The 21,583-nt window shown below is 44.5% G+C and overlaps 2 protein-coding genes across 3 annotated transcripts in view; both read right to left on the bottom strand.

The window, feature by feature from the left end:
- Positions 1–107: 107 nt before the first annotated feature.
- LOC147194395 (RING finger protein 11-like) lies at positions 108–4,730 on the bottom strand. The gene is made up of 3 exons (XM_086129782.1): positions 4,122–4,730; positions 3,495–3,664; positions 108–3,223 (listed from the first exon to the last, which is right to left on the bottom strand). Exons 1-3 carry the CDS (start codon positions 4,242–4,244, stop codon positions 3,052–3,054), a joined length of 465 nt encoding a protein of 154 aa, XP_085985908.1. The 5' UTR covers positions 4,245–4,730; the 3' UTR covers positions 108–3,051.
- A 569-nt stretch (positions 4,731–5,299) lies between these two features.
- The window catches only part of LOC147194396 (voltage-dependent R-type calcium channel subunit alpha-1E-like), a 65,821-nt gene continuing 49,537 nt past the window's right edge, over positions 5,300–21,583 (bottom strand). For both annotated transcript variants that reach the window (XM_086130083.1, XM_086130084.1), the window contains 22 exons: positions 20,516–20,612; positions 19,760–19,920; positions 18,768–18,905; positions 18,485–18,686; positions 18,027–18,191; positions 16,855–16,965; positions 16,681–16,761; positions 16,480–16,599; positions 15,725–15,790; positions 15,095–15,186; positions 14,828–15,002; positions 14,632–14,759; positions 13,271–13,367; positions 13,075–13,180; positions 12,468–12,575; positions 12,293–12,393; positions 12,102–12,208; positions 11,920–12,019; positions 11,213–11,299; positions 10,449–10,581; positions 9,220–9,383; positions 5,300–8,835 (listed from right to left, as the gene is read on the bottom strand). In XM_086130083.1, the coding sequence (XP_085986209.1) occupies positions 8,341–8,835; positions 9,220–9,383; positions 10,449–10,581; positions 11,213–11,299; positions 11,920–12,019; positions 12,102–12,208; positions 12,293–12,393; positions 12,468–12,575; positions 13,075–13,180; positions 13,271–13,367; positions 14,632–14,759; positions 14,828–15,002; positions 15,095–15,186; positions 15,725–15,790; positions 16,480–16,599; positions 16,681–16,761; positions 16,855–16,965; positions 18,027–18,191; positions 18,485–18,686; positions 18,768–18,905; positions 19,760–19,920; positions 20,516–20,612 (3,034 nt within the window). In that variant the 3' untranslated portion in view covers positions 5,300–8,340. The remainder of the gene's footprint in view (positions 8,836–9,219; positions 9,384–10,448; positions 10,582–11,212; positions 11,300–11,919; positions 12,020–12,101; positions 12,209–12,292; positions 12,394–12,467; positions 12,576–13,074; positions 13,181–13,270; positions 13,368–14,631; positions 14,760–14,827; positions 15,003–15,094; positions 15,187–15,724; positions 15,791–16,479; positions 16,600–16,680; positions 16,762–16,854; positions 16,966–18,026; positions 18,192–18,484; positions 18,687–18,767; positions 18,906–19,759; positions 19,921–20,515; positions 20,613–21,583) is intronic.

A 21,583-nucleotide genomic window follows, 5' to 3' on the forward strand; every position in this document is an offset into this window, starting at 1 on the left:
CTTTTATTTCTGAAAGAAAAAAAAAAAGAATGGTGCGATCAAGAAAAACGGGAGGGCCCTCAATGCAACACGACAAGAGGAAGTACAAATAAGAATCATTCCAAGGATGCTTTTTCCTTATTTATTGTATTTTTTCCCCCTTTACACACAAGGGCCGTTTCGCCCTTGTTCCAGCAAACCAACACAAACATAAGAAATACAAACAAGATAACAAGAAACAATTCTTAGACTGGTTGTAAAAACACTGAAAAGGAAAAAAAAAGGTGATTTAAAAGCAATTTCAGAACTCGCGCAATTTGGGTTTGAACAGAGGATTGCAGGGACATCTTGCCCTGCCTTTCCACTACCCTAAATGCAACAAAAATAATAGTTAAGAAAATGTCACGCTACCGCCACGCTAACCTGCAGCAACCAAAACAAAAAAAGAATCTCATAATTATATATTGTAACAGGCGAGTAAGTGGACTCAAGGAAACCTCTGTCCGTGCACTACTGAGAGCTAACGGGTGGAAAAAAGGTAAGTGTTGATAGTGCAAGGTCTACATATATTAAAAAGATATTGTTTTCGTTTTTTTTTTTTTTTTGTTTTAAACATATTGTTCTAAAGTGCAAATTAGTGGTTTGGATGAAAAGTGCAAGCATGTAGCGATCCGCCTGAGCCCTTTACACTGGCTTACCTCCTCCTGCTGCTGCACACGCGCACGCAAGCAAACACACACACATGCACACACACACACGCACACACACACGTAATTTGATTTATGCACCACCTATTTTGAATTTGAAATCATTCAGCGGTTTATGATGTACTGTATTTTCTGTGTACTTTTCATGCCCTGCTTTATTCTTTCTATTTCAGCAAATAGTGGCCGGGGCCAATTCATCTGAGGCACAGGTGCTGCTTTTTTTGGTTAGCAATAAGGTCCAACTGCACATTTAAGCCTATCATGTCTGTGTGTGGGAACTGACGTGAATAAGGTGACCGTATTTTTCAGACCATATGGCGGCCTTACAGTCTTTTACTTTTCTCAGAAAAAAAATAGGCAGTGCACCTTGTAATCCGGTACGCCGTATGTATGTATATCGACTTTTCAGTTTGTCGTCTTTAATTAATATTCCTTCCTATTTACTTTAATATCCATGTTCTCATTTGCATCTAATAGCGAGGAGGCATACATGTTTTCATCATTCTGCTTCTGTGTCCAGCCATCTCGTAACCACCGCGTCCCGCGTCCTAGACGTATAATTTTCACGCTAGACGCACAGTTCCAAGTAATGTGCGTTTTTGGGACGCAAGGAAATTTCTCAGTCAAAAAAAAAAAAAAACTACGGTAAAAATTTTTTTCCAGCAACGATCGCCGTTTGATAATCGCCGCCATTGTTGTTTTGATCTCGCGTGATGAGATTTCCGTTCTCACGAGACGAGATTGGCGAGATCGGCCTTCACGTCGCGGAAAGCAGACGATTGCCAAGTCGTGTAACGTTAAAACAAGTGTTGCGAAAGTTTAGTGCAGAGATATCACAGAGGAAACAGCTAAAGTTGGATCATTTTTTACGATAATAATCTTGTACGCCTGAATTATTAACATTTTTGCAGCATTTGTTTATAAGAAATAAACCTATGATCAATGTAGATTGTTGTTTGTGTTATTATCATATGCAATTGAATAAGTAGACCATTTCAGAATTCGAAATTTGGGACTCTCACGATGCATAATAGGACTCATACTTTTCTGATCAGCGAGTCCCTGGGACTCGCATGGCTCAAACTGTAAAATGATCACTGGTGTCTAACAATCATGGGAAGTGTAGTTCTACTAACTGAATGCTGCAGTCAGACCAAATGCCTGCTGAGGGTTCCTGGCGGTGCGTTTCCAATGTCACAATATGGGACAAGATCATTGCGGTCTGTGGGACACAGAGGGAAGCGACATAGCCAGCTTCCAACAACGGGGCTGAGCAAAAAAAGCAGGCTACGGAGAATGATGAACGAGGAAGCTGGCGAATCCAATGAGTGCATTGATTTTTATTGTAGCTGCTTTAGTGTCAACCAAGAAAGGTTTCGTAACACAACCACCAGATTGACGAGCGATGTTCAAACTACTTTTCCAACGGTCGAAAGAGCCTGTTCTGTTCTCCGCTCGAAGCAACTAGTGTGTAGTTTCATGGTGAACAAAAGCGTGCGAGACCTGGCCTGAACCTAATGTGATAGAGCTAAATCTATCAAATAAACATGCACTGTGGTCACCGTATTACCATTTGCAAGTGTCAAGTGATAATGTGGACACAACATTGTGGCGCTTAGGGGTACACTGAAGACTTCTTTAACTTGACACTTGATTTTGTATGAAAGACTGCTTATGTGCATCGTGGGTACTCTTGTTTGAGCGACAGAGTCCAAATGCACAGTTGACTATGTGCATCGAATGTCTGTGTGTGAGGGGACTAATGTCATTGCAGGGACTCCCTGTTTTTTTTTTTCTGAATAAGGGCATCTTATTGGTGGCCACTATTTGATGAAATCTTGAGGACTGAATATTTGTGAGGCAAGCCACGGGGCTTCAAATTAAAGTGTTACATTAAGTTCATTTCAATTATAGACATTTTCACTGGCTCTTGCCTGTGAATGACGCGCACCAGCCAATAAGAATGAATAAATAGATAAAGTGTAGCATTAATGCACTGAGAAATTAGGCAATTGCTAATAAGGTGGGAGTTCACGTGACACACTAAGATTTTGGGTGAATAATTTAATAGTCTGGTGACCACTGAGTCCAGCTCAAGTGGCCACCCACACCCACACCCACACACACTTCTGCTACAGCGTTGTACTTAGCGAAGGTTCATAGTGTGTGTGTGTGTGTGTGCGCGCGCGTGTGTCTAACACCTCAGGCCAAAATATATGTGTGTTTGGGGGGGTGGGGGGGAGGGTTGAAAATCGTTTTTCTTGAAGTGCAAGATGACAGCCAACCTGATTGTTGTTGTTTTTAAGGCCCACCCGCTGCTGTCGCGCGTAAGGCGATCTGATGGTGAGAGAGGAGGAGGCGCGCGTCAGTTGGTCTCATAGGTGGAGAGCAGGGCGGCGTCGACGGGTTCCATGCAGGACGGGCAGGTGAAGGATCTCATGAGCCAGTCGTCTATGCAGTCCATGTGGTAGATGTGCATGCATGGCAGGAACCGCACTGGGTCGCCATACACAAAATCCAGCATGCAGATCACACACCTGCAAACGCCCCCAAAGAAACGATCAAAACAAAACAAAAACCAGCATTTATCTCCTTTTTTTTTTTTTTTACACAGAATACTGTCTACTGGGTAGACATGATTTTGACATGATTGAAATTGGATTTTAAAAAAGTGTTTTTATGATCCGAAATTGAATTGACTATTCATTAACGCATACGTTTTGCAGCACATTTTGGACCCAAAGAGCACACACAAGGCGCCACGTGTGCGTGCGATATCAAAAAGGAGTGACAACTCGTAAGACTTACTCTCGGATCTTCTTCTCTGAGCCATCTTGGCCGCCATCATACACGCCCTTGGGCAGGTGCTGGATCAGTCCGATGCGCTGGGCGATGCGGATCTGTTCCTCCTCCGTCAGTTGGGTGGCCAGACGGGCCTGGCTGGGTGTGGGATGGTACATGGGCATGTGCGCCTGCTCCTGATGGAGCACAGACATACAAAGATTCCCAGAACAGGTTTTCACTTTTGTCTACAACACAAAAGTGGTCTGGCGAGTTAGGCTTACATGACACACACATGCACGCGTGTGCACAAAAACAACAACAACGTGCAAATTTGATGTTTTGGGAGTTTGGGGATAACAGCGACGATGTTAACTATGTCTGAATTTGCTCCATGTCTCTTTTTTGAACCCATTTAGCAAATGAAATGTAAATTACGATCAGCGTTGGGTCTCACAACCAAGCATTCTACCTCACACAACATTTCTTTTCAACACACACTTCACACATGGAGGTTACTGTAGCAGAAAAGCCTAAAATCATCATATAAGTCATTCGTGAAGTCAATTTTTGTGCGCTCGTGCCACGCCAGGTCTGTTTGAGCTCCTATGAGAAAAATGCCCTCTGGCTAGTTAAAATCCCCCCCTCGCTCACCTGGTAGGGCGGAGGCGGCTCCAGGTCTGGATCGGTCCCGTCCCCGAAGCTCGCCCTGTCCGACTGGGACTCTTGCAGCAGAGAGATGTCGTCCGAGGTGGGCGACTTCAAGCAGTTGCCCATTTCGTACCTCCTTTCTGTTGTGTCGCTCCCAAGTAGGAGATATACTCAATGTATTGCTACAAACTACGCTCAGGGTGGCGTTTGTATCGTTCTACCGTGATGTCACACACACTAAATAAGAATTAACTGGAGAGTCGGCATGTTTGATGTCACTTTAGAGTGAAGCCGCCACAGTTTTAGCTCATGTTTATTTACTCCGCGTTGAAACCCAAAACAAAGCACTCCTGCTAACGGTTAGCCAGCTAGCTTTGTCCACCAGCTGGGCCACTTCCTCGATCGGCGCCGCTCATTTTCTCGCTCCTACAGGATGTTGTACAAAAAATAACCACAGCGGAAGCGGCACCTTCAACAACTAAACTGTCTCGGGCTCCAACAGTGGCGACATTTTGGTGTTCAATCCGCCACGAGTAACATCAAAATAGTTTTCAACCTATCCTGCCTCGCTCGACACTGACATGTTAGTGTCGTTTTGGCCTGACGTCATGACAAATCTTTGCGCTGATTGGGTGGTTTCACCATGATCTAAAACAATACGAAAATCCTTGTCCCCCCCCCCTTTTTTTTTTTTGCTTCGAAGCAACGAAAAAGTCATTGCCCCCAAAAGTAAAGATTATTCGCGCATACGATTTAGATATATTTTATTCTTATTTCTGATCCATTTTGTCATTATTAATCATAACTCATGATTTGCTGTTCACTACTTTTCATTAGTGATGTTGACATCTCGTGAGGCATGACGCGTTCAAGGTAGCCGGAAATAGGTACATTTTTGAAGAATATTCAAAAACGAATAGTCTTGTTTCCTGTTTTAGTGCATCAAAAAGCATTTGACACGACAGCTCAAAAGCAGAGCTGTTCGTGGAGCATCACGAATGTTTTAACAATTTCATTGGATTGGATTGGATACAACTTTATTGTCAAATGTACTGTATGTGTAACATACAGCAAAGATGAAATTCCTTCCCTCTCAACATAAAACAAGAGGAGCCGCTGCGGGTGTCCTTTTTGTATACAGTACTTGCTTGTTGTGCAGGATTCAATAAATGCACACTCAATACGGTGTGGACTTAAGAACACATTTATTTATATATACAGCTATTGTACAGTGAAAAAACAACAGTTATTTGCATTTTCTTTTTCTTTGCATGAAGAAATCCGTTTTTTTTTTGATTGTCACAGATTTGGCTTTGTTGGGCAATTAAAACAAAACAAAAACATTAGCGACCATTAAAAGTAATGTTTTACTTGTAAAGCTCACCATCTTTTTTATGGTTTATTTTTTTTCTCTAAAATGTTACGAATAATCTCTGTACATTATTAGTAAGTAGTAGAGTAACATTTAAGTAAATGGTTAAGGATGCGTTTGCAGTGTTTCTACAGTCATTGTCTGCTGTGCTTTCTATTTCGAATATTCACAAGACAATGATGAATAAATATGGCGTGTCAATGCTGTTCCTGATAGATTAAATTGTTCCCATTTGTAAAGGGTACCGACTGTGGGGTTAGGGGTGGACCATCAGGAATGACACAAGAAAGATTCTAAAGGTTCGTTTAGCTGGTTGAAACAAGCATTTTTTCCCTATTATACTACAAGTGCATTCTTATCTCAAAAGTTATTAATGAAAGCAAAAAGAAAAAAAATGACACCCTCTCATGCAGATGCTTTCGTATTGTTAAAAAAAACTCAATTGTTGATCATGATGTGGAAAAGTAGTGTCAGTTCCTTTGCAGGGACGCTGTGATGTCACAATGTATTTATAGAGAAAAGCCATTGATAGGAAAATGTAGTTGGAGTACATATTCACAGTCACCCTGAACACTGCCGAGATCAACACAAAATCATCAAACGGCTTCATTTGATTGATTCATTGAATAGTGCTGTGCAAAAGTCTTAGGTCGCCATTAACTTTGCTGTTACTTGTTTGTGTGTATACAATGGCATTCGATTAAACATAGAGCTCCACCGGGGCCCACAAAAGTGAGCGAGGCGAACAAACGAGAGGTGCCATTCTGAGTCTTGGGGGTGGACTGCTCCATTGATGCTATAATGTGTTTAAAAAAAAAAAGAAAAAAGAAAAGAAACAGCATATGAACCTTTATCCGAACCCACACCAAAATGTAACGGCTTTTTCCATGACTTGTGCGCTAAGCCAGTAAAAAGTCATGGCAATACCATGTCACTCTGTCAAATGAGGCTCAGATAAATTGTCCTATTTGGACTTTTGCACAGTCTTGTAATTTTAAGCGGGCTACGCACATACTGACAATCGGGCTGCATTCGCGACTTTTGCCCACCCTCCTTTCCAATCAAGGTCAGCAAAGGGCTGATTGTCTGAAAGATTATCCCGAGCAATTGTCCTACGGCGTGGTGGTTTATGATGTGTGATTTTTCCTCTCCAATCTGCTCAGAAATTTGGGTGGGGACAATTGTAAATGTCAAACACGTTTGATATTTATGAACACAAATCAACACTCAGATGGGCCGAGCGACAGACTCCGTCATTGTGACATGTCGCCAATTAGGAACCTGGAGCTTGCATTGATGCCGGACACATAAACAGACAAGTGGTTGCGTAGACTAGAGTGTTTGTTTAATGTGTCGCATAGGTCCTTCCAACCATTTGCATCAGCACTTGTCCTAATTCATTCACCTACAAAGAGTAATTATCGTATTTCAATTCAAATACACATTCCAGACACGTAATTAGGTACCCAGTCGATCCTCTTATCTCTCAATTTTTTTACCACACTTGTCCTCGTTCGGGTCAGGGCAAGAGCTGGATAAATTTGGACAAAACAACACCCCCCACCCCCCACACACTATTTTTGATGATTGAAATCATGATTAATAAACACGATTGTTTTTCGATTTGGGTGATGTGGAGCCTATCTCATCTGACTTTGGGCAAGAGGTGAGATACTTCCTGGACTGATCGCCAGTCAATCCCAAGTTACGCAATAGATTAAAAAAAAAGTCCACTCACATTCACACCTTTGGACAATTTTACATGGATGTTGTGTGAGTACCCAGTGAAAACATGCAAAGTCCAAATAGGAAGGCCAGGATTCAAACCCAGAAGCTCCAAACTGTGAAGCATATGAGCTGAAGCACTAGGGCACCTTCCTGCAGATCACAAGTCATTCGACACAATTAAAAATAACCAGGAGGAGAGTTTCTAAAGGCAATGTATCGCAATTACCAGAAAAGCTAACAGTTCTCATGCTTCTCGTTCTTCTTTTTTTTTTGTATTTTCCAGTAGTCCGGGTGCCCAGTGGCACAGTGCTGCCTCTCCTCCACACAAGTCAGTCTTCACACTACGACAGTCATCCTGGTTCAATGAATCTCCACTATTTGCAGAGGATAGGGAGTAATTGGCCCTCCCCCAAAAGGTTTACAGTACGGTGTACTGCAATGGCCTCTCAATGCATGAAGATGGAAGAAAATGACTGATTTTGTTTAAATGAAAATCCTCAACTGACTCCAAGAGAACCTCGGCACTCATATGCCTTCAGAGGTTTACAGTACAGTGTACCGCAATGGCCTCTAAATGTCCAAAGTTGGAAGAAAATGACTTATTTTGTTGAAATGAAGATCCTCACCTCACTGATGCCTTCAGATATCACCAAAGCAAGACAGCTATTGCTTTGGCTTGAGCACAAAACAGCAAAGAGGTGACTATCTCAGCGAATAACAGGATTGGCTCGCAAAGAGATTTGCAAATAGGCAGATTTGTGAGGGCCAAACTACAGATATGGGCCGGCTCACATGAAAACAGCAGTAGGCACATGATTTTTTTTTTTTTTTTTTTACTTGACATGTTGGGTTGTTCACATTTTTAAAACTGGTCACGTTGAACATCAGTATGTATGTAGTCCGCTTTTCTTTCCTCATGGTGTGGCTGTTTCCAATGAAGTACCATTCCTCTATCGTCAAGTAAAAGGCAGGAAGTAGACCTTTGTTTTCTCTTTGAATAGTAAGCGTTTGGCGTGAATTGGCAAGGAAAGTTTCAGCGAGAAGTGTTCTTTCCTGTTGTCGGCTTGAGTTTGACAACTATGAGGGTACTCGACGCAGCAAAAAGTCACCGTGTCTATGTCTCTAGCACCGGTCGTCCTCCTCTGTGTCGCTGAGTGGATCGCAGCCCGCCACGGAGGCCGTCTGCGCGAGGCGCTTGCGAAAGTGTCCGTTGGGGACCTGCCAGCCGGTTCGCAAACGCGGGCCGGCCGAGCTGATGGTGTTGGCGCGTCCCAGGCTGCAGGCCACGGCCGCCTCGAAGGTCAACGTCTCCATGGGGCCTGCGGGATCGGGGCTGTGGTCGTCCTCCTGCGAGACCGTGAAGGGCTCGGAGGGGTAGCGGCGCAGCGGCGATTGGTGCCGGCCCACCTCGCCCCCTCGCTCACCGCAGACCGTCTCCTGGTCCCGCCTGGCCGTCTCCGTCTCGTCGTCCCGGCCGACGGAGGGGTCGGGGCGACACACGAGCGGCGAGTAGGAGATGTGAGGACGAGAGCGCGTGGGGGTGTGCGATGAAGGCCGTCGGACGCTGGGGGTGCTGGACTCTGATGTGGAGGGCACGGGACTGTCTGAGCTGTTATCCTAAGGACAGAACAAATAACAATCAGTCAATCGTGCTCGAATAAGGAAGCGAGGGCAACTCATATTGGTCCTTCATTTGATTCATACGCCGAAAAAAATGCTGTTGAATTTATTTTATTTTGTCAAGTGGCTGCACATAACAGAAGCATCTGGAATTCGTTAGATTTTTTTTAAGGTGATGTATAGGTTACTTTAAAAAATGTATCTGGATTCAGATGATTTTATTTCATGCAACCACTGCATGAAACAAGATTGAATGAATTCAACACGCTATTTTGTCGTGTACTTTTAACTTTGGTCCAAAGGACAACACAAAACTATTATTTCCTCTAAAATGTTAAACATGATGTTTCCACATGTATGCATAATCCAATTATTTTGAACCTGTTTGTCTCGGGGCTGTGTCCTCTCCACACTGGAGGAGTGTGACGGCTGCAGGCTGCGCTCTTCCGAGTTGCAGCGGGACGCGTCCGGAGAGAGAAGGTGGCAGTGCTCCTTAGATCGGCCTCTGTCCCGCTCGCCCTGCTGCCAGTGCTCGGACCGAGACACTGGCAGACAGATAGAGGTGATGATAATGATGATGATGATGATGATTCCAAAGGGTGCCCGGTTTACGGCGGTTCCAACATATTGCTAGCATTGGGCCGAAACCTCATAATGGGCAATTTCATATTTTTCACCAAGTCATCAGAAACAATAAACCTCGTTTGAAACCTTATCCCTGGCTTTGATTACCATATTGGCCCGAATATAAGACAGTGTTTTTTGCATTGAAATAAGACTGAAAAAGTGGGGTTCGTCTTATATTCAGAGTCAAGACATTATACCTATTTACGACGCTAGATGGCGCCAGATATCATTGAAGCGAATGCCGAACTTGACTCCCCAGGCCAAAGTGAACCACTGTCAAGAAGAATAAAAATAAAAATAGCGGTAGCACGAAGAAGAAAAATAACTGATAGCGGTAAGAAAGAAAAGAGAAGAAAATAACAGAAGCGATGACAGAAAATGGAGAAACGTAGCGACAATCTGGAGAAAAGTGGGGCGAAGATCGGCCAGGTTAACCGGCAGCTGAAGGAGAAGTTATGATGTCATTTACCTTTCAAAAACCAGAGGCCATTCATTTACGCATGTGATTGCACTTTAGTTTATATATTTAAATGTTCATTTATTAAGATTTGAATGAGGCAAAATAACATGCTTTTTCTCTCAAATATATTGTTATAATCATTAGTTCCAGATGTACGGTAATTATTTTCTGTATAAAAATTAATTTGGTGTTCAAAAAGTGTTTTTTCAAACTTGAGTCTTAAAAAAGAGGGGGTCGTCTTATAATCAGGGCCGTCTTATATTCGGGCCAATGCGGTAATAATTGCAACAACCAAAAACCTGAGTTTGAAAATCCAACCCTGTCTTCGATTTAGGTTGGTCTGAAGACTCTGACATGCAACAATCAACTATTTTGTGAGATTTTGTAGGTTGATGAGACTATGATTCATTTTGACTCCAAATTCACATTTTGTCTCTGCAAAAAAGAAACTCCATCACAAACAGAGGACCTCTTGTATACAGAAATATGTCCTCAATCGAGGAAAAGTGACTTGTTGACAGACCTGCAGCCTTGTAGCTCTTATGTCGGGGTCGATAAAAGCGCTCGGGGCTTCTCTCGTCCTGCCAAAGGCCGTTGACTTGTTGATCCGAAATGGTGGAGGCGGAGCGCTTCATTGATCCGCCGGCAGCCTCTGACTGTAAAAACAAGAAAACATGAAAACCACCAAGATTAGATTCAGATGATTAAAGATGGATATTTTCATCTGCGTGCTTCAGTAAGAAGGCTGAGCCTCTGGCGTCACGTATTTTTTTCAAAAGTTAAATTGAAGTCATCTGAAAGAACCCGAAATCAAATCGAGACATACAAACGTGATTATTTGAAAGCAGATTGTAACAGGCTAAATCTTATCTACCAGCCGGTAAATAACGCAGGGCAATCTTTGTTCCCCCTCCATCACGAAGCAAACTACGAATGCATTGAGAAAGACATCCTTTTTTTCTGTTGCATTTGAAAGGAAAATGTCTTGTTACAAGCATTCTTTCCAAAGTTCGAGATTTCTTCACACCTCTATGACATTAAAAATTCCAAAAGCATTCTGAACATTCAAAGGAACCCTGCAGCTTCTTCCTGACTGGAGGAAAGCAGCGATCCACCCCAACGTGTCTGTCAATTTACTCTTCATTCGATTTCCAAAGCATCAAAGCCCAAAAAGCACTTCTTTGTGTGGCCCAAGAGGATAAATAAAAGAATCATCGCTCATGCATCCGCTGGCAAGAGTCCAGGCTGTGCACACACAGGAGACCATATCATGCAGGAAGTTTGTACCTGCAACTCTACAGCCAGGCGGGGCATGGAGGAGGCCCGCATGCACAGGCCCCTCCCTAGCGGAATCCCCCAATGGCACTCGCCCACCTGGGTGAGCAGAGACAGAGGAGGAGGAGCGCCTTAATCATCTATCAAGCCACCGGCACCGGCGCCATAGTCCAGATCGGGAACAGACCAGTTAACAACAGGAAGAGTGATGCGCCACAGGGAAAAACGCGATCCATTTTTGAACTTGAAGTGTCATGCATGTTCATATCTTGAGAGCCGCACAAAAGAACATCTGACTACAAGGGGCGACAGGCGCCACTAGCCACTAAAACCGGACAGTTTGGAGACAGCAAACATGAACAACAAGCTTTCCTCCCACGAGAAGACCACATGAATGTTCTGTTGTGGTGCGAGAAAGCAGTTTGAAATTAATGCAACCAGTGATAAGGAATTGCAAGTGTCAACAGTGTTGACGTGACAGAAGCACGATTGGAGACCGTCCCCCACCCGCACATTTGTGTGCCCCCCCCCCCCCCCTCCCCATGGCCAATGAGATGATTTGAAAAATATAATACAATGACATTGTCTACGATGCTCCCTGGACTGAAGTCACGCAAGATTCGCAAGATGATGACATCATGTTTGAGATATTTTCTCAGAAGAATTGGCATGAACTCCAAATTGTTTAACTTTGGAGGCTCAGCTGAATCTTTGCTTACCAAATTCTGTTGCTGAGCAGCATCTGTGTCCGAGCTCATGGACTGCAAAAAGAGCTCCTGTGGTGAAATAGGACTCAAAGCCACAAAGCCCCCACGTGTCCTGTATGGTTATTGGACACACAATAAAACATGTAAACACGTAAAAAGATGCATGCATGCTTGCAAAGTAAAAATCAACTTACAGGGCGGATCCGGCGCTGTGGGCCATCATGGGCAGAGGCTGCGCGTTGGAGAGAATGTCCTCTGGAAGGGTGGATGCATCCAGACGCTTGAAGATCAGGTTGCTCTTCTGATTTCAAAAACAGACACTACATTTCAACGTATATTTGATTTTGAAATGAAGTTGAGGACGCCATGATATCGTTGGCTTGACCTGAGCTTCCAGCTGCTGCCGCAGCTTCTTGGCCTTGCTCTGTTTGAAGTAGTCCATGATCATCATGGAGGCGTAAATCTTCCCCACCGTCATATCCGTGTCTGCAAACGCGACTCCTGTCAACGCTACAGCTAACGCTAACGTGGCTGCTTGACCATCACCACGGAGGCCCCACCTTTGTTGATGGGCACCAGGAGGTCCAAGTTCTTCTGCGGCAGGTAGGGCCAGATTATGCTGATCTCCTTTTGAAGTTCTGCATCCAAGGCGATGCGGTCTTCGCCACCTGTGACACAAGCACTCACAAGGTTTTACCTCAGCTGGGAGACGGGAGAGATTGTACACTAGCGTAAACAAAAGGAAGGCGGTGTGCTCGCTATGCGAGTTATATTGATGTGACGCTTACTGAACGTGAGAAGCCTCATTGTCGACAGTTTCTTTGAACACGGCATGCGATAATTAACTTGATGAGGCCCACGCTGCTTCACGAAGACATGATTATTTACATTATTTGATTGTGGCTGCCTTTAAAGCAGCTCCTATCCCCGTTTCATAATATTGCTGTTCCAAATTGGGAATTTCTCCATTGTGAGACAAATAAAGTTTTTCTTATCTTATCTTATAAAGTCGTTTACATACATGAAACATTTTTATAACCTAATCTATGAATGACCTTGCCCATCTGTCCGTTTTAAAATCAAACATGGCCCAAGAGCACTGGATAAGTTTACCCGCCACTGGGCTGGAGGCAAAGCAGAAAACACGCACGCGCATCTGCTCCTCACCTCGGGCTATTTTGATGTCCAGCGCCGTGCGTATGAGTGACATGAGGGTGGAGGTGAAGTGTACCGTCATGTCCTCGTCCACCGGCATGTTCATCAGCACCAGCCTCTGTGTGACAACAAAAGGGAGGAGCGTTTTCCACACTTTTGTTTCTTAAAACCTTTTCACATTCCTTGATGAAGAGCTGGATCTTGTTACCTTATAGGCGATCTTCGCAGGGCATTTTTTGCCCAGGCCCAGTGGTGGAGACATGTGTGTTAACATCTCATACATGGCGGTGTAGTGGATGCGCCCGCTTCATCGTGTAATAAGGCGGAAGGAGAACAGAAAAGAGAGGCATCATTGTTCTGTATCATCGCTTTGGTCAATGCAATTCGAACACATCTGCCGGAGAAAGAAGTGATCAGATCATCAGCAAGCTCTGCGGAAGCCTGACATTGAACCTGTTCATTTGAATCAGGTCTGTTGCAACAGGGAGACTTGGAAAACGTGCAGGACAGCGGCCCTCCAGGACCCGAGTTTGACAACCCTGATTTAGAGCGTTCAATCAGCCTGTCATGCATGTTTTTGGAATGTGGGAGGAAACCGGAGTACCCGGACAAAACCCACACAGGCCCGGGTGGAGAACATGCAAACTCCACACAGGGAGGCCGGAGCTGGAATTGAACCCGGTACCTCAGCACTGTGAGGTCGACGCGCTACCCACTGGACCACCGGGCGACCACTTTAAAATAATAAAAGTAAAAACAATGCAAAAAGCAAATTAACATCGAAAAAGTGAAAATAATTTCCTCAATTCTATTGATACAGATGTGGTGGTGGAGGCCGGTGGTCCAGTGGCTAGCGCGTTGACCACACAGTGCAGAGGTCGTGGGTTCGATCCCGGCTCTGGCCTGTGTGGAGTTCAGATCTCTCCGTGCCTGCGTGGGTTTTCTCCGGGTACTCCGGTTTCCTCCCACATTCCAAAAAACATGCAAGGCAGGCTGATTGAACACTCTAAATTGTCCCGAGGTGTGAGTGTGAGAGTGCATGGTTGTTCGTCTCTGTGTGCCCTGCGATTGACTGGCAACCGGTTCAGGGTGTCCCCCGCCCACTGCCCGAAGACAGCTGGGATAGGCTCCAGCACCCCCCCGCGACCCTTGTGAGGATAAAGCGGATCGGAAAATGGATGGATGGATGGATGGAGATGTGGCAGTGGATCTCATTGGATGGTGTCGATGGATGTCACTCTCAGAAAATTCAGATGGAAAATCGGAATATATTTTCTAGTACTTTACCAAACTTCAACACCCAAAATAGAAAATACAGAAGAAAATATAGAAAAAAAGAAAATGTAATCCAAAAATAAACACCAAATACTGCCCATTAACTCATTCAGTACCAGTCAATTCTAGACCAAGTCTGAAAAGACGTTTCAAAACGTCTTTGGGAGTGAATGAGTTAAAAAGAATTTTCAATGTAAGTCATTGAATACTGACAAAGTTTAAATCTAAATCATTTCCGATATTTGTCCTTTGATTAAATTCCCCACAACAGTGGAAGCAAGAGATGGATCTCACCATGCCAGGCGATCGTATTCTCCCCAGATTCTGACAAACTCGTCCAGGTGATGCGGTCCAAGGATCGAGGAGTCTCGCGTCAGGTACTCAAAGTTATCCATAATGACAGCCACAAACAGATTTAACATCTACAAGCGACAAAGCGCATTAAAACGGAAGACAAACATCACCATCTGTGTCGAGTTTGACTTCTGACCAGAAAGGAGCTGAAGAAGATGAAGGAGACAAAGTAACAGTAAGCGAAGTCTGTGCCGCAGCCTCCTTCGTGATCCGGGGACAAGGTGAAGGGGCCGATGGAGGGATCGGGCTCACACTCCTGACCCGACAGACAGGACAGCATGATCTCCTGCCAGGACTCGCCCGTTGCACTCCTGAGGGTTTAAAAACCGGCGAGTAGCTCATTTGCATCACATTAAGCCACACGGTGAACATTCAAGATGTGCTAACGCCGCGTGAGGCCCACCTGAAAAGCAGCATGAGGGCGCCGAAAAAGGTCTTGAAGTTGTTGTGCTGATTGATGTGGCTCTCGTCGTTCAGCTTGATGTTCCCAAACACCTGAAAGACAGGATAGCAAAATTGCATTACCGGTAACACCCGAATAAGGCGGAACTTCCAAAGGGAACACGATCCACTGCGTAATCATTGTTGACTTCTAAGTTGCTCTAATTAAAAAAAAAAACTCCCATAGGAAATAATATAAATTAATTTGTTGCATAATAAAACCTTCATTAATTTTTTTTTTTTACATGCAGATGATGTTTTAAGTAGCATCTTGAAATTGACACAAAACAAGTTTACCACAATTTATCTGACAAAAACAAGCACGGCTACTTACTTTTTATTGACAAGCTTCTCTGGTTGTTGGCCTTTATGCTTTAAGCTAGGTGCAGTTTAATTTAACATCCGCCTGGTCAAATGAATTGGTCTTTGCAAGTACAAATAGTAAGAAGCATCATGTAGCGTAGCACAAACTGCTGCTGAGATTTACCGACGCGACACATCATGTTGGTTTGAACTGCAGCTCTTAATTTAGTCAAACCCAAATTGTTCCACTTTGAAAGTTCCACCGTGGCGAGCCAACCGGAGACCTCACCTGCATTCCGATGATGGCGTAAATGAAGAAGAGCATGGCGATGAGCAGGCAGACGTAAGGAAGTGCCTGTTGGAAACAAAGGCTCCAACTGATCAGACTGTCTACTTTTTATTGAACGCAAAGTGACGTACGTTCCAAAACGGACTTTAAGATGGCCTGCGGGTCATGTGACTGTCTACTCTGCTTTTGTCCGGGTTTGACGTTTTCCTGGTCGATTGCTGCTGTATTTTGGTGCAGCAGAGCCAAAAGGATCTTAGTTGAATTTCCTTCATGCTTATCCAATCGCTCACGCAAGAACTTTTTTTTTCGTGTGTGTGCGCAGTGCTCGTCCTGAATTTTTCTAATCTTGTTTGGATGACCTTCCATTCCGTTCGCTCAACCCTGTCCCTGCGCCGTGGCTCCAACCACCTCTTTAGTTTCGTCGCGTTACTTTGAATTACTTTCATTCCCACGTGAACGCAGGGTAAGAATTCATTTGTACATCTTCATGGCTTCACCACCGAGGTCCGATCCTTTGCTCCCCTGCATATTTCATTGGGGGAGGGGATCCCGGATCACAACAGCTACGACTACTGTTCTTCGAATCGCCGGATCAAACGGCTCTTGACGGAAACCACATCAAACGGTTGCGCGGGATTCAGTTCTGGGAAGCACAACACTCTTGACGGCCCACCTAAAAATAAGGGTTGAAAATGCAAAACGTGCGCGCGGATGAAAAGAAATAATTCCTCTTGGGGGAGGTAACATTTTCCAACCTTGAAAGACTGCACAAAGGTCCAGAGCAGAATGCGAATGGTGTAACCCTGCCTCAGCAGCTTGATCAAGCGGGCCGCCCGGAAGAGTTTTAGGAAACTCATGTTGATGGTGTTCATCGACTGGAACGTAGAAGAGGCGGCACATAGTAGTTTTGGATTTATGAATAATCGCATCACATATTTGGAGTGTTTCGATTTCACCTGTAAATCCACAACAATCTCAGTGATGCTGCCAAGCACCGTGATGAAGTCAAAAATATTCCACGTATCTCTGAAATAATTCTGCGGGAAATAAAAGAACGTCACTATCATAGATGAATGCTTTCCATTTCTTTTACTTTGCAAACGTTTGCGGCTTTGAGTGTCCTTCCTCACCACAAAACCAAAAGCCATGATCTTGAGAATACACTCCAGGGAGAAGAGGACAGTAAAGGCTGTGTTCAGGTGCTTCAGGACCGTGTCATAGGCCGTGGGGGCCGAGTGGTACTGAACAAACATTAGAAGGACGCGTTAGGAGTCAGTCTTCATCGTGGAAATTGTCTTGATCAAATGAACAGCAAATCTCCGTTCATCAATCATTTGTACAATTACAATTTGTCACGAGACTCACAACAGGCTCATTCCACTGGAATACTGTACACGATGTAATAGACATTCATTCATTCATTCATGTTCCGAACAGCTTGATCCTCACTAGGGTCGCGGGGGGGTGCTGGAGCCTATCCCAGCCGTCTTCGGGCAGTAGGCGGGGGACACCCCGAATCGGTAGCCAGCCAATCGCAGGGCACACAGAGACGAACAACCATGCACGCCCTCACTCACACCGAGGGACAATTTCGAGTGTTCAAACAGTCTGCCATGCATGTTTTTGGAATGTGGGAGGAAACCGGAGCACCCGGAGAAAACCCACGCAGGCCCTGGGAGAACATGCAAACTCCACACAGGGAGGCCGGAGCTGGAATTGAACCCGGTACCTCTGCACTGTGAAGTCGACGTGCTAACCACTGGACTACCGGGCCGCCCCATGTAATAGACATTACAACTATAATTTTTTAATAATGTATTATGATGTATGTGTCTATAAGCGTCCATTTGTACAAATAAAAGGCACCCGCTCGAACAAATTGACGTTCTAAATCTCTATTCACTGATTCCGATTCATTTGAACAAGACTGGTAGACCAGTCGGATAATACTACATTTTATAACAGAGTATAGAAAATTTGCATACAATGTATGATATGTTCAAAATGCAAATTGTTTTGAAATGAATAATTTTTTTTAGGAAAATGCATTTGCACAAATAAGAGCTCCCGATCTAATAATACCTTGTTGTAAACCTTGAAGAATTGATTCTGACCCATTTGTACAAAAGTCAAATTTGCAATATCTTGTCATGATTAGGATGGCACAGATTTTGATTCTGTATCCTAAATGGTTCAAAAAGAAAAATCCCGTCAAATGAATCATTTCTACTGGTACTCTCTGCGGTTGAGTAATTTGTCACCTTTATTCCCTATTTGACCAAAGTTCTGTGTCATTTTTTACCTTCATCATGAGGACCACCGTGTTAAGGGCGATCATCACCAGCACGGTGTACTCGAAAGAGGGCGATGCCACAAAGTGCCACAACTTGTACTGGAAGGTTTGTCTGTTCTGGGGCATGTAGCGCGTCATGGGCTTGGCACTGATGGTAAAGTCAATGCAGGCCCTCTGAAAAAGACAAAAAAAAAAGGAACTCGTGCATTATGCCTCAAGTGCGGTACTTACATGGCGAACGCCACTCATCATAAATGCGCAAACTGTTCATCATTTATGCTGGCAAATCCACACGTGGCGATCGGCTTTTTACGGTGGAGCACACCGCATGCAGTTGTAAACTGCCACTCGGATTTTCTTTTTTTCTCACCATTTAAAAAATCAATCAGGGTGTTAAAGATCGGCATGTGTGTGTACCCTGCATTACAGTGCTTGCGTGTGCGATGGTTGATGTGACAAGGCCGCACCTCATTCTTCTCCAGGCTGCACTCCTGAATCATCTTGTCACCCTGCTCCTGGAAGGTGATGATGATCAGAGCCACAAAGATGTTGACGAAGAAGAAGGGAAAGACCACAAAGTACACCACGTAGAAAACAGACATCTCCATGCGATTCCCTCGACTTGGCCCCATGCTCTCCTCGGTCACGTCGGTGGAGTGCTGCAGTACCCTGTCGGCCAGACAACCTCAACTTTGTTTCTGTCGTTCATTTGAATCGCTCACGTCATCCGCGGGCTAGAAAGACACTGACTGGGGCCATCCTTCGCCGGTGGAGACGGTGAAGAGAGTGAGGAGGGCCCAGCAAACGTTATCGTAGTGGAACTCGTGTCTCTTCCACTCTCTCCTCTTCACCTCCTTCTTGTCCCTGGTGTAGTCGATGTAGTAGCCCCTGTGAGGCAAACACAAATACATTCTCGAATGGTCACTACCCGGCAATCCGGTACGAGAGCCGTCTCATCGAAAATCCCTTTCAAAAAGGCAACGATGCTCACTAATGGTTCAGTACGTAACAGCAGACCAAACCATTCCTGGACAACAGTCATAATACTTGCCACTGTCATTCCACAAATCCCATTACGTCGATCGCGATCGACCGGCAGTTCGTGGACTGGTCCCAAGTCGATCGTGAGGGGTGTAGAGGAGAAAACCCCACAAACATTTGTGTGTCTCTGTGCGTGTTAGTAATATATTGTTTGTGTTAATGCACACTGCACCCCAATCATCCTATCAGTCTCATTTCATAAAAAAGTATTGAAAAAATAAAATAAAATACAACAAGTCATCTTTAACCTACGGTGGCCCGTGACCTGTATCACCGGACGTTGTTAGCGCTCAGCAGACTCCAATTGGGCCTTGTGGTCGGAGCTGTTGCGCAATATCTTTTATCGTTATCATTATTCTCATTCAGAGTTTGTTTCATGCGCAATTCACCGAGGGCACGGGCAAAGGATGGCAATCTGGAGGGCCGAGAGAAGCGCTTTAAAACGGTACGCGTGAGCTACGATCGTTAACAGGCTGCAAAAGTGCGTCGCGTGCCTCCGCGTCCGGCTGTTGCTCTTCATGGCATGCGTGCGCGTGTGCGTGCGTGCGCACGGTAACGGGTTGATCGCGGGAGGTTGGTTGATCGAAAAGTAGATCTTCGGTCAAAAAAGTTTGGGCGCCCCTGTGCTAAGCTATAAACAGGTCATCATGTGCACAGGAAGAAAACGAGTAGATGGGTGGCCTTTTGGTGCGCGCACTTACTGGCACTCCTTCTCTGTGTTCATGGAGCTGTCGGTGCAGTAGAAGAACTTGCCCTTGAAAAGCTGCACGGCGATGACGGCGAAGATGAACATGAAGAGCTGGTACACGATGAGGATATTGAAGACGTTTTTCAGGGACGTCACCACACAGTCAAAGACGGCCTAGAAAAATATACGGGAGAGGGGAGGGGGGGCAAATGTCATGATCCCGTTCCTGCGTGTCTCCAGCAGGTGGCAGACAAAGGCCCTTCCTTCAGTGTGCACACCTGCCGCCCATGATCGTTAGATTTAAGGACAGACAAAATGCCTGAAGCTTGTCGGATTCTCGGACCTTGTGGCTGCTCTTGCTCAAGTGTTTGTTCTCTAGAACTCTTGCTCTCGTCGTAGTCATTCTTGTTCTCTTAGTTCAATGTTTTTGTGAGCGATAGTCTTTATTTCATCATTTAATCTTGCTTTTCTTTTATCGAGTGAATTGGACACTTGATATTTCGTTTGGTTCTCGGGTTAATTATTCCCTTGCCTTTTGCAAGCGCTTTTTGTTAATGTATTGGTTTTTTTTCCCATGTTATTGCTGACCAGCGATTTCTGTTCCTACTTCATGGATGCGCTTTTTGTGAATAAATATTTTTTTGTTACGGAGGTGTGTCTGGTGTCTACGTTTCTGGGATCCTAAACATTTTTCGGTTCGTTTTGAACCTGACACAAACAAAAGGCTTCTGAAGTTCATTTCAAAGAGTGAGTGTGCGCAAATGTTTACTTTGAGTTTAGGAAGCCTCTTGATGGTCTTGAGCGGCCGCAGGACTCTCAGAACGCGGAGGGACTTGATGGTCTTGATGTCTCGACCTTTGTTGTTTCTGTTCAAAACGTTAAAATGTGATGTTTAGGGTCAAGCTTGGGCAGTTTTGAACCAGTGCACTACAACAACATACAAATTCCAGAAAAGAAAAATACATACACATTTTAAAGACAATGAAGCACTCCACATTTTGTGTGTGTGTGACTGTTTTCACTGTGTCCTGTACATACAAACTAGGTCTAATTCAGGGCTAATTCAAGTCCAGTCCTTGAGAGAGCCCTTATCCATCCTGTTTGAGATGTCTCCCTCCTCCAGCACACCCAAATGAAATTAGGACTGATAATCAGGCTTCTGCAAAGCTTGCATTTCATTCGCGTGTATTGGAGGAGCGAGTAGTTGAAAACAGACTGAAAAGGGTCTCTCAATGACCCGATTTGGGCATCCCTGATCAAGTGCCTTAAAATGATTTAAATCCTGCAAGTAGTGCACAAATGATTAAATTACCGGAGTCACAGTAGGCTGACTTAAAAACCATCCGTGATTTGAAGGCAAATATGACAAACGCATGAGTGGACATCTAAACAAAAATATGGGGGGAAAAAAAAATCAAATAAGTCAATCTGCGCGTTTCGAACGAGCATGCAGTTGTGCAGTGTGTTACAATTCATAGCAAGTGAAACTGAGGGTTAAAAGTGCGACTGGGTCGAACGAACAAGAGGCATAGCTTCCCGGACCATTAACTCGGACGCGGGAGTACAGTATGTATGTCTCTCACTTTTTAAAAAATGCGTTCAACTGTAAAAAATTGGAGCATACCCCACTGTCGATTGTGTGTCGTGAAATGGCGGGTGTATATGTCTGTCTGAGTCGGGCTCTGCAGTTCAATGAGATTTTGGGAGCCAACAAATACAATTTAGAAGACACCCAACGAAAGTGCACTGATTTCAACAAAAACCAAAAAGGCAAAACAAAGAACACGACACCAAAGGTTTAGTGTGACATAATTAAATGTTTACCCCATCACATTCC

Source organism: Hippocampus guttulatus, chromosome 14, assembly GCF_054856545.1.
Source record: "Hippocampus guttulatus isolate MCC_2025c chromosome 14, RoL_Hgut_1.0, whole genome shotgun sequence".
NCBI lineage: Eukaryota > Metazoa > Chordata > Actinopteri > Syngnathiformes > Syngnathidae > Hippocampus > Hippocampus guttulatus.

What these genes read in the sequence shown, in the direction of transcription:
- LOC147194395 (XM_086129782.1), bottom strand. Translation starts at nt 4,244, where the DNA reads ATGGGCAACTGCTTGAAGTCGCCCACCTCGGACGACATCTCTCTGCTG. An exon ending in AGCCGCCTCCGCCCTACCAG is followed by an intron (nt 3,665 to 4,121) that starts GTGAGCGAGGGG and finishes GTGCTCCATCAG; the next exon opens with GAGCAGGCGCACATGCCCAT. An exon ending in TCAGAGAAGAAGATCCGAGA is followed by an intron (nt 3,224 to 3,494) that starts GTAAGTCTTACG and finishes GGGCGTTTGCAG; the next exon opens with GTGTGTGATCTGCATGCTGG.